Raw genomic sequence first — 11,949 nt, 5'->3', positions numbered from 1 at the left:
TCAGGTTTCCTCAGCTGAATTCACCTCAGCTGAACACGCCAAGAGAGAAGGAAACCAGCATTCTGGCCATTCCAGACCTTAACATGCTGGAAACAAAGCTGACTGATTACTGTACTTCATCCTCTCTCTCTCTCTCTCTCTCTCTGCCAATGTCTTCCTCTTTCTTCTTTCTTTGGTCTCCAAGTCACCCAAGGAAGGAAGGAAGGATTGGGGAAGACAGGATTCAAAGAGCAGCCAGTTTACCGACTGCACTCCCTCTCTCACTGCTGCTGGAGCTGGCTGGAATGGCTTTCAACCCCTCCACATGAGCTCAAGCAGTCACACTGCCTCAACTGAGGTGAAGGCATCCATCAACTACCAAAAATGTGGAAGACCCAGAAGCAGAGGGAAAAAACCCTACAGATTGGAGGGAAAATCTCCAGGCTGATTTATATTGACTTGTACGTCATGTAGTCAATGGAAAATAAAGAGAATCTGACCATGCCAATTCGAGAGCATCCTGCCTTGCTTGTCAATATAGTCACCCCACCACATCTTGTGTTTGCAAATTCTGTACCCCAGTTGCCAGGTTAGCAGCATCCCATTCCTTGATACTTCGGATACTTTTTAAGATTATAATGTATATCATTATATTATCTTGTCTAATAGCATTTTCCAATAATTCAGTCACTAATGCCACCAATATCTGGGCAAGGGGACATCACCTACGACTGCATGTTTACGAATAGCTGCTTTCTGCTTATTTCGAAGTACCTCCTGAGAAACTCAAGGTTTTGAATAGTCCAAAGAACTTTGTACCTTTTAACTGCTTTATGAACTTATATTCAAACACAATTTGCTTACATGAGCTGTATTTCTGCTCAACTTACTCTTATGAGTATTTTAGTCCATACCATGTCATTATAATCAAGTTTTTTTGGGGGAAAATGAAATAAAGTAAAAAAAAAATGTTATTCTAAAAAGAAAAAAGGAAAAAAAATAACAATATTGACAAATAGAAACCCACAATCAAATTCTGTGCTTTTAGTACGTATCAAGTCATTATACTCAAGGTTTATGTTAAAAAAAGTAAGTAAGAAAGAAAAGAAAAAAATTAATATAATTATTAAAAAAATTAACAATATTGACAAATTGAAACCGACAATTTCTTTTTGGTTCTTTACAACTCTTTAATTCGATAAGCAATAGATCCAATCAACTTACTCTTGTGGAATATTTTAGTCCATACCATGTCAGTATAATCAAGTTTTTTGGGGGAAAACAGAAAGGAAAAAAAACAATTATGTTATTCTAAAAAGACAAAAAAATCAACAATATTAACAAATAGAAACCCACAAGTTTGCTTTAATTCATTATACTCTATAATAGTGGTCCCCAACCTTTTTAGCCCCGTGGACTGGCTAGGGAAGGGGGGGCACCCCTGCTACGGCTGTGCACATGCGCAAAGGCGAGCACAGTGCTCTTCTGACTATAGTCAGCCAGTCCAGGGATCAAAGCCAGGAGAAACCGTATTGAGGCAGCCGGTTCCAGGGATGCAATGGGAGAAAAGGCAGGAACCAGGAGGCTGGCAGGCAAGTCAGGAACAACCAGGAGAGGCAGGAACCTTTTCGTCCTCTCCAGCCACTGTGATACCATGTTTGCGGTATCTTTAGAGTGATCGTTTCTACATAAAAAAATCCACGGAACATATGTTGTTTGAAGGATCAACTGATGACTATACATTTGGCTGAATGTATCTGGTGAATTCGCTACATTGCTCACATGTTCTGAAAAGAAAATTGATTTATTCATCCTGGTATTCCAGATCTTCAATGATGACATCATCTGAGTGGAGAGGAAAAGGGAGGGGGGCTCGTTAGAAGAGCTTAATTGCACAGAGGAGATGGCTCCAGAGCAGTGTGTCCCACCATGCCTTCTGATCTATGGCTGAAATGGAGACTGCAGTTATTTAGTCTCAAATTTTCTATGGCCAGTGACATTTTGGGAGTTCATCCATCAAGCCTTTTTTTTTTAGGGTTTTCTAGATAGGGAGGACTCAGAAGTGGTCTACCGCTCCCTTCTTCTGGGGGACATCCTGGGACTGTGCACCTTGCCCAAGGCCCTGCAGGCTGGCTCTTCTCCCTGCAAGTCCAGTGGGGAATTGAACGCCCAGCCTCTGGCTCTCCAGCCAGATCCCTCACTCACTGACTTGTCCAGCCAGCTTGGCTGTTGAAGAGGAGTTTTCAAATCAGGACAGTTTCCAGTTTGTTGCATTTAATCTGTTTTAATAATACTTTTAGTCAACATTTTTAATTCCATGTTTATTGATTCTCTTTTAGTTGAATAATGTGTTGGCATTAGCTAACTTTTTAAATAATGTAAGTGGCATTAATGTAAATGATGTAAGAGTCCTTTTATAGAGAATGATGGGTAAAAGACTTTTGAATCAACCAAGGAACACCAGTTCATTTGGGATTCCAAAAGATAAGGAGTCCCTCATCCAGGGCAGCATGGAAGGAAGGCTTGGCCTCCCAAGGCTTTCTTTCTAAACCATAGGAGTGGATCCCTCACCGCTTTCTGTCACCAACGTTTGAGAGGGGGTGGTTCAGGGTAGGGCTTACACCTTACCTTTGCCTGCCACAAGGCACCTGAACTCCACAGGCTGTTTTCCACTGTCCCGGAACCTCTCAAGCTTGTGGGTAATTGCAGCCTCTGTCTCCTGGGCCTGGAGAGATTGAAAGAACTCATCACTTTCAGAAGCCCCTTTTTCATCCCTCTCTCCGTCCCTCCCTCCCTCTCCCCCAAATGGACCACCCCAGGGCCCTTCACCCTTCGCTCTTCTTTTCCTCCCCTTCCTGACCTCCCCTCTTCCCCATAACCCCCACCCACCTGCTACTCCCAAGGACTGGGGAGAGACACAACTTTACCTACACTTCCCACCCACCCCCACCCCATCCACACAGACATCCCTTTTTGGACTACCTCAGATGGTGTAGAGTCCTCAGGGCAGAAGACAGAATGCCTCCCAGCTTGTGGCGTGATTGATAGTACTCCATCACCTCCTAAAAGAGACCAAGAGAGAGGGCGGGGGTCGAGGGCCATTCGCCAAGGCTTTCAGGGGGAAGACTCCTGCCCCTCAGTGCAGATAGACACCCTCACTTTCCAGCCTTTTTGGGCTCCCCTGGTGAGGGGACTGCCAAGAGGAATGGTCAGGATGAGGGCCCAGAAGTTCCAATGGAAGAGAACCCCAGAGTCACTCACCACAAGCGCAGAAAGCAGCTCTGCCTTCGAAAAGGGCCCATCAAGCTGTGGTTCTTCCTTCAGCTTGGCCTCCATGCAGATGCTGGTAATGCAGTGGAGGAAGTAGAGCTGGTGTTTCTCCCTCAGCTGCTGAAACTGGAGGTCGGAGCAGAGTCTGGCTGTTATTCGGAAGGGCTCTCTCCCTCTCCCTGCCTTTCCTGCCAAGCCCCAGGGAGGGATCCTGTGGCGGGCTCTGGAGGAGAGGCTGGAGATGACATCCCGGTCCCCTCCTGCACCCGGAGACCCCGGAGTGGAGCCTGGCAGCGGGGAGTCCAAGGCGGGCGTACCTGCTCTCTCTCGCCTCTCCTGCTCATAAACCATGCAAGGCCGCTGACAGAATCCAGGGAGCCCATAGAGGGATACAGGGAGGAGTCCGCAGAAAGATCCATGGAGGAGTCTGTGGAGCCTCTCGGGGAGAGTTGGAGGCGGCCGGAAGGGGATGCTGGAAGGGCTGAAGGTGATAGGGGGCAAGGATGAGGTTCTGATATAACATATATGAAGTACCAGCTTTAAAAATTTAAGAGAACACATGCTATTTGATTCACTTGTACTTAGCATTCATTTCCTTACTATAATGATATAGTCAATGTATTTTGTATCCTCATTTCTCTCTTGGTACTCCTGACGCATCCCGCTTGGCGCTCACAGAAACTTTCCTACATTATCACACAGCTTTGTGAGAACCCCCCCCCCCTTAAGGTCAACTCAGAATAACAAATTCACAGCACATTCAGGGCAAAGACTGTAACTTCCAACAACGGAGGACAATCCGTCATTAACATATTTAGAGATAAGCTGCACAATGGTTCACACAAATTCACAAACTAATTCACTAGCCACTAACCCTGGGATGCAATCTGGATATTTTTCTCACATCTACCACGGCCAATAGGATGACCCAACAGGCACCCATAGGGTTCAGGAGACCAATAGGGGGATGCTGTGCTTTATTGTCCTTTGTATAAAATGCTTTACCACATGCATGATGGGGCTCCCGGTCCGCCTTTTAAGGGATGGGGTCCAGCTATATGTTTTTAATAAATTGGCTTACATATAGATTGATCGATGCACTGTCTTTATCTGTTATTCCCTGCCGGAGAATTGGAACCAAAATTGGGTGCTAACAAAGGGAGACCATGAGTTTAGTCAAGAGGACGTGAAAGTCCAGCCAGCTGTGGCCCTGGATCACCACCCCCTCCGTGGCCTTGACGGTCTCACCTGGGGCTCTGCAACCCCCCACTGCTGGGGCAGCAACCACAACAGCGGGGAGGCCGGTGGTGCTTGCTGCCCCCGGCCCTTCCGCAGGGTGGATTTTCCTCTTAAAACACGGCAGCCTCCAGGAACGCCAGGTGTTCCTGCCTCCCTCTTCTCCAGCCCCTTCCCTCATAGCCAACAGCTTCCTCAGCTTTGCAAACCTAGAACGCAAGAAGAGAAGGTGAGAAAGAGGACTTTGAGTGTCCACCTGACTTTCTTCCTAAAAAAGGATTAAAAATGTCAAGCAAACACCACAGTGAAAAACGGTAAACAAAAGCAACACAAAAGCCACCTCCCAAGCGGTGAGGCACAACTTTGAAGGACCCCACTCCGGTGGCCAGTCACTCAGGGCCAGCCTGGCTGAAGAGAAGGACCTTTATCTGCTTGCAGAAGGCCAGGAAGCAAGGGCCATCCTGGCCTCCTGTGGGAGGGAGTTCCAAAGTCCGGGAGCAGCAAGAGAGAGGGCCCTCTCCCTTGTCCCCAGCAAATGTGAAGGTGGTGGGTCCATGAGAGAGGCTTCTCCTGAAGATCTTCAGAGCCTGTGGAGCTGTTGTAATTCGGACATTACGTCACCCCTGGAACCAGCATGCTGGCCCCACCCAGGTTTCCAGAGACGATCCGGAGGCAGCCCCACAGATGGCATGTTGTTGTGGCAACCTTGCTGGGATGCGACGAAGGCCTGTGTCGCTGTGGCTGGATCCGTCCTCTCCCACAAAGGGGGTGGCTGGTGCCCTGGTTTCAATGGTGGACATGAACTCCTGGCCAAAACTGGGGCTTCCAGGCTCAGAGACCAATCCAGGAGCATCTCCAAAATAAGGCAGACCCATGTTCCTGGAGGGAGTGCAACTGCAGGCGGCACCCCCCTCATCCCTGACCTGCCGTCCAGCTGACAAGGAGCCCCTGGGCCTTGTCTGGATGCAGGGTCCGTCCCTTTCGTCCCCTCCGCTGCTGACACCAGACCCTGGCCAAGAACCGGAGCAGCTCCCCCCCCGCGTTCACCCACCCACCCAGAGAGAGGGGGGAGGAGAGGGCCACCGGGGCTTGGCGGCTAGGTGGATCCTCCACCCCCTAGCCTTCCTGGAAGCCTTAGGCCACCTCCAGGCTCTCTGGCTCTTGCCCTGTGAGGCTGCCAGCCACCTCCCACCACCCGCCCAGGGCTCGCATTTCCCTCAGAGACCAAAGTAGGAATGGTCAGGGGAAAGAGCCACCCTGCCCAGCTCCCCACAGGCACCCCCATTTAAAGAGAAGAGAGAGAAAGAGGGCAGGGCTGGCTCAGGGGGGGCAGTTACCAGGAAGGGCATAATGGCTGCAGCCATCAGGGAGCCCAAGGGGGCCCGGGTGCTGCTGAGGGGGGAGAGCCGCCTGGTGGGGAGGGGCAGCCTCTGAGGGCCCCCAAGGGCTCCTCCTTTGGGCTCGAAGGAGGGATCGCTTTCCATAAGGAAATGTTGCCTCATATGGCGAACCAAGGGGCTTCGATGTTTTCAGTGGAGAAATAAAGTGCCCGAAAAACAGAGGCCTTCAATCCTGAGTTGCATGATTTGGGGTCCCTCACATTTAAGGGCCACACAAGTGTCCAAAGTGGTGTTGGTACAGGGTGCCTCATCCAAAAACTCTCAGTCTCCCTCTTTGTATTCATGCATTGTGGCCACCTGACATATAGGCTAGGATGTGGGTTCTAATGGGTTTTGACAGTGCCCCGTCCGTGAACAAACTTCGATGGGCGTCTCCCCCTCAGTCAGGGGGAATGTCCCTTCCCAGGAAGGGAGGGAGAGCAAAACCTCAGTTCAGGGGAACGATCAGGACTCGATAGACTTTTGGGGGCAGGTTGTGGGTGTTAGTCCATAGACAACTTCTGTGTGTCTCTCACACTCACTCACTTGCCCCCCTACACACAACAAAACCAGGGTTTTGTTTTTGTAAACCAGGGTTACCTTCAGTTTCCACCTTATTTTTATTCTGCAACAATATCTTTCCTCAGCTTTCACCCACAGATTAGTAAAAAGAAGCACCTTCTAATTAATTACATTTTATTAAAATAAATTTTTTAAATTGGCGTCAAAGTAAAAAAAAAGAGGCTTCATCTTTATTAGCATACAAATGGCATTTTTATGCCTTTGCCAGAAAAACACTTATATTCTCTATGATCACAGCACACAAAATTAATTTTTGAGAGCCTTTTGTGAATTGGTCAAGAAATCCACATTTATTTTTTTCCCCTCTTCTTGTGTCTGTCTATGTGTATGTGCCTGCATTAACATCACACTGCATCCATGGCTATTCATAGCAAATTTTAGATAATGAAGCAATTAAAAAATACATGGATTGAAGATTTTATCTCACTTTCCCTCTGGCCCATTTCTGCTTCATTATTCATGGAGAGATGTGCTTAATTCAGAGTTAGTAACTGCAGATATACCTAGTACAAATTGTACCTTATATTCTTTGCCCTCCCTTCAATTTATTTTAGCAAATAGATCTGTGGTGGGAAGAGAGAACCAAGGCAAAATTACATATTGGCATAGCCAAATAAGATCTCACGGTCATCACAGAATGGAGTGCGGTCTGGGTTCAGACAGATGAAATAAATCACTAATACTAATAATGCTGCTTTTATAATAACATCAAATGGGTGAATTAAGCACCCTGTGCCTTCGATGTCACAGCTCCATAAGTCGTCTTTTCTGAGCCAGATACCCCCCACTTCCCAATAAAGCTGGTCATTAAAAATCTGCAAAGAACAAAGTCCTTGAGCATCTGTTGCACTATTTGCTGCACAAATAGGGCCCAGTTAATGATGCAGGAACCAGTCTAGGGATGCTGTCGGACGGCACTTTACCCCCCACCCCACTGTTTGGACCACATTGGAATGGTGACCGCACAACCAGTTTTGGGTTTTGCTCCTTTAAAATTCAGCACTGAATCACCTGAGTGCCAAGCCTAGTCACCAGCAGGCCACTTACAATAATTAATTCATTTTTTAAAATGTAGCTTCCCCATACTTTCCCACAGAGAGGAATACAGGAAGCAAAACGGAGGGGATCTTTTCTGTTATTTTGTTCTTTCCCTTTAAAGGGAACCCCATGGGCTGAATAGGGTCATCAGAGGTACAATGTGATTTCCTGACCCCAAACCACCCAATCCTTGCATGTGGATGCAAGGATCACCCTAAATGACATATTTCACCCAAAAGTGATGGTGTTTAACCAAATCCAGCCTGGGATTTAGCTATCTAGTCAAGCTCTAAATACGGGCAATGGCAAAACCACATATATTCAATTTTAAATCCAGTTTGCTGGTCCTCATAATCGTCATCTTAGAACTGCAGAGCTGGAAGCTGGATCAGTGAGTCCAGGTCTTGTCAAGGAGGGAGGGAGGGAGGGAGGGAGGGAGGGAGGGAAAGAAAGAAAGAAAGAAAGAAAGAAAGAAAGAAAGAAAGAAAGAAAGAAAGAAAGAAAGAAAGAAAGAAAGAAAGAAAGAAAGAAAGAAAGAAAGAAAGAAAGAAAGAAAATCATTTGTGGGTAGCAAAAACTAGAAAGGAATAAGAACAAAACAAAGTCTATTAATTCTATTAGAAGCATTTGTTTGAGACAACAATAGGGCTTAGAAAAGCTGTATGGTTTTTTGTTTGTTTTAGTTCCTGTCTTAAAATAGTGGCTGGAAATTGCTCAGTTGTTTGGGAGGGGAGAGAGTGACTTAATCAGGCAAAACTACAACATGGCTTTGTTAGACCATTGTTGCATTCAATAGCAAATCTAACAAACAAGAGACATTCGAGTTTTAATCAGTGTTGAACAAGGTAGAGTTAGAACATCCCTTTAAAGAAAACACAAGGATCAGAAGACTCCCAAAGATGAACTGATATTTCCATCTCATGGATCAAGAGAAGTACCGTACCTACTGTAGCCCTACTGGATAATTACCAGCACTATGTTGTGCATCATCAAGTTGCCTCCAACTTGCGAGGGCCCTACGAATGACAGAGCTCCACAATGCCCTGCCCTGAACTGCCCTTGCCCTGCTCAGTTCCTGCAAACTCAAGCCTACGGGGTTCTTGAGAGAATCAATCCTTTTCATGATGTGCCCAAAATAGGACAGTCTAAATTTCATCAGTTTTGCCTCCAGAGATAGTTCAGGCTGGATTTGATCTAGGACCCGCTTGTTTCTCTTTCTAGCAGTCCTCCTCCAGTACCACATTTCAAACAAATCAATTTTTTTCCCTGCCAGCTTTCTCCTGATAACAGTGGACTGCAATTCCCATCAGTCACTGGTGTAGCAAAGCCAGGATTGCAACCCTGGAATTTTCTGAGTAGTATGGACTATGATGTCATCAGCCACCATGAGCCTTAATCTTCCCTGTTTCCTCTGAGTTTGGTCGCAATTTCCATGAAGACCATTATGGACAGGGCCAGCCTCCTGCGCTGCAGAGCTGGTGACAGCTGGGTTCCTGGCACAAACTCCATGGGCTCAACTTCTGAGTTTAAACATATGAGCACTTTATTTACAGCTGCACTACAGCTTTGCCGAATCCCTGCAGCCTTGGAAGATGCAGGCTAAGGGGCATACACCAGTCCATCCCTCAGTGGGATCCTCGGTTATCTTCAGGGGACCCTCAACACAAGACTCTGCCTGGCACAAAGAGGGTTTGTATTGTCCTTGATATGGATGCTGGCTGCCCAGCCCTTCCCTTCGGTCCTTGCCTTGTAGAGATCAGGAGGCTCTGCCATCCGTCAGCAGTGGTCCTTCAGCTGGAGGATCATCACACAGCTCTCCCTGTCCCTTCGAGCCACAGCGGCTCCTCCTGGGCATCAACCCAGAGTCCTCCTACTTCTTATGACCAGCAGCCTCCCTGAGTTCTGCCTCCACTCCTTTTTTATCCTGATTGCCTCAGGCAGATGTTCCTCATCAGGCTGCTGCTGCACCTTCTGCAGCTGTCTTCCCTTCCTCTTTCCCCATGCCTTAGTCTTTCCCCCTGGCTGAACTCTTTCAGCCATCTTAAAGGGGCACAATGGCGTGCTATAAGCATGCCAGCTCCATGGCATGCTCACTCTGTTACAACCATATTATTTCAGGCGCTCACTATTGCACTCCAAATTATTTGTAAATGGTTTGGTCATGAATGGGCAATTAAGAGTCATTTTTTAAAAAGACTTATCATCCTATGAGAGAATTCAACACCTTGAATTGTGGGACTCTATGCTGGGTACAGGGACTGTCGTGATGAGCAATGACACATTCAGATTTACAGTGCTGGTCCTAGCTAACACAGCCAGTGGGGAGGAATGATGAAAGCTGTCATCTAGGAACATCTGAAGTGGCCCAAATCCCCAAACCCTGTCTTATGACTTTCATGCCATTCAGTCTTTGTGTGAATTAATTTCAGAGAAGCTAATAAGAAAGGATCATGCCAGCTTCTGGCACATCTACAAGAGCTGTTCATTTTGAAATTAAAGTGATCAGCTCTACTGGTCTGGACCAAGAGCCAATTGAGTCCAACATCTTGCTTCCCATAGTGGATCACAGTATCTCCCCCTCCCCCGGTGGCCCACAAATCAAATAGGAGGCTAGTAGCTCTCTCCCACTATGGCCCTTCTCCCCTGGTATTCAGAGGCATAGAATCATAGAGGACTTGATGGAAGGGACCAAAGGGGTCCAACCTGCTTTAAAGCAGGAGATCTCACCTAAAGCATCCATGGCCGGTAATTATTCAAACTCTGCTTAAACACCTCCAGTGCTGGAGAATTCAGTACCCTTTGAGGCTGTCCATTCGGCTGTTGAACAGCTCTCGCTGTTGGAAAGCTCTTCATAATGTAGAGTCAAGAATCTCCTTCCCTGTAATTTAAATCTATTACTTTGGGCCCCTATCCTCTGGACCTGTAGAAAACAAGCCCATTCCATTTCCCATGTGGCAGTCCTTGAAATACAGTATTGGAAGACGGCTATCGTGTCGTCTCTCTGTCTTGTCTTCTCCAGACTAACTATGCCCGGCTCCCCCAGCCTCTTAGGGCTTAGTTTCTAAAACCTGTGTCATCCCGGTTGCCTTCCTCTGGACACATTCCAGCTTCTCAACATCCTTCCTAAGCTCTAGAGCCCCAGAATTGGATGAAAATTTCAAAGTGAGGTCTGACCAAAGCAGAATAAAATAGTGCTCTTATGTATCCCATCTTCCAGGAAGTTTCCTATCTCACCCATTAACCTTTGCAAAAATGCCGTTACCCTTTTTTTTTTTTTTTTTTGGCAACTGTGTTCAGTCAACATTTTCTTATCTGCCTTCACACCATGTTGGAAGGAATGTTTTTCTCACTATCTTGAGCCTGGAACAGGAGAAAGACTGAAATACTAGAATTATATTAACCCTACTAACCCTCTGAAAAGTTATTTAAAAACAGCAACTACAAATGCACATGTCCATACAAAACACAGTCAAAACGATGATAAATATTAGTTGAGTGGCAGTATTAATGATGATGAACCACACCCTTCACACGTAGGACAAGAACTCTACTTTCATTATAGCTTTGAAAGAACACCGGCTCTATGCTATTTAGTGAGTTATACCACTAGGACGCCCACATCTGCAGGGGGATCAGTTCCAAGCCCCCCCCCCATGCTAAAAATGCTATTTTACTAGTGAAGGCTGTACAGACCATGGGTTCTGGCTCTCTCTAGTCGCCATTTCTGGTTTAACTTCATCATTAAACATATATATGTATTGGGATTTCTCTTTTAATATTTTTAATATTTTCAGACCATAGGTAAGTGAATGAGTTGATACCAATCCTGTGGATAAGTATTTATTTATTTATTTATTTATTTATTTATTTATTTATTTATTTATTTTACTTTTATCCCACCCATCTAGTGGCATTGAAACTACTGTAACACATACAACATAAACATGAAAACACCCACTACTCAATTTCATCAGTTAGCTTTTCAAAATTGCTCACTCAATGAAAGAGGCTGCATCTCCTGGATCAGAGCTGAGAAACATTACTTAATTGGGACTTCAGTTCCCATAATTCCTCTCGGTAGACACAGGTTTTTGAAAGCTATCGTCCAAATTCGTAACATAAACAAATCCTGCTTGTGTGTATGTGTGTATTTCTGTTCTGCGATTACTCTGGAGTGCTAAGGACATAAATATAAGGCTTAATAGCTCAAACCATAAGTAATAAATTTAAAATTAGAGGTAGAGATTAAATTAGAAGTGCGTGAATCAAGAATTCGTTGTCTATAATGCTAGAGTGCTCACATTGGGAGAACTTTGCTCACAGATTTATTGTTCCTTGGGTGCCACTAAAAATATCTCAGTGGTTAGACAACAGCACATAAGAGCATTGCAAAGTAAAACTTGAAGAATTAGAAGACAATGGTGTGAAATAATAGATATAACTACTTAGTTCATCGTCGTTGTCG

At 45.9% G+C, this 11,949-nt stretch overlaps 1 protein-coding gene across 1 annotated transcript in view; it reads right to left on the bottom strand.

Moving 5' to 3' along the window:
- Window positions 1–1,144: 1,144 nt before the first annotated feature.
- Window positions 1,145–11,949, bottom strand: part of LOC140702565 (uncharacterized) — a 30,611-nt gene continuing 19,806 nt past the window's right edge. The window contains exons 2-7 of the mRNA XM_078381257.1: window positions 4,498–4,694; window positions 3,567–3,730; window positions 3,241–3,375; window positions 2,962–3,041; window positions 2,608–2,704; window positions 1,145–1,824 (exon numbers count right to left, since the gene is read on the bottom strand). Coding sequence (XP_078237383.1) covers window positions 1,384–1,824; window positions 2,608–2,704; window positions 2,962–3,041; window positions 3,241–3,375; window positions 3,567–3,730; window positions 4,498–4,666 — 1,086 coding nt within the window. The 5' untranslated portion in view covers window positions 4,667–4,694 and the 3' untranslated portion in view covers window positions 1,145–1,383. The remainder of the gene's footprint in view (window positions 1,825–2,607; window positions 2,705–2,961; window positions 3,042–3,240; window positions 3,376–3,566; window positions 3,731–4,497; window positions 4,695–11,949) is intronic.

The sequence above is a fragment of the Pogona vitticeps genome, chromosome 13, assembly GCF_051106095.1.
Source record: "Pogona vitticeps strain Pit_001003342236 chromosome 13, PviZW2.1, whole genome shotgun sequence".
In the NCBI taxonomy this organism is placed as follows: Eukaryota; Metazoa; Chordata; class Lepidosauria; order Squamata; family Agamidae; genus Pogona; species Pogona vitticeps.
This window is presented reverse-complemented; position numbering and strand designations above follow the sequence as displayed.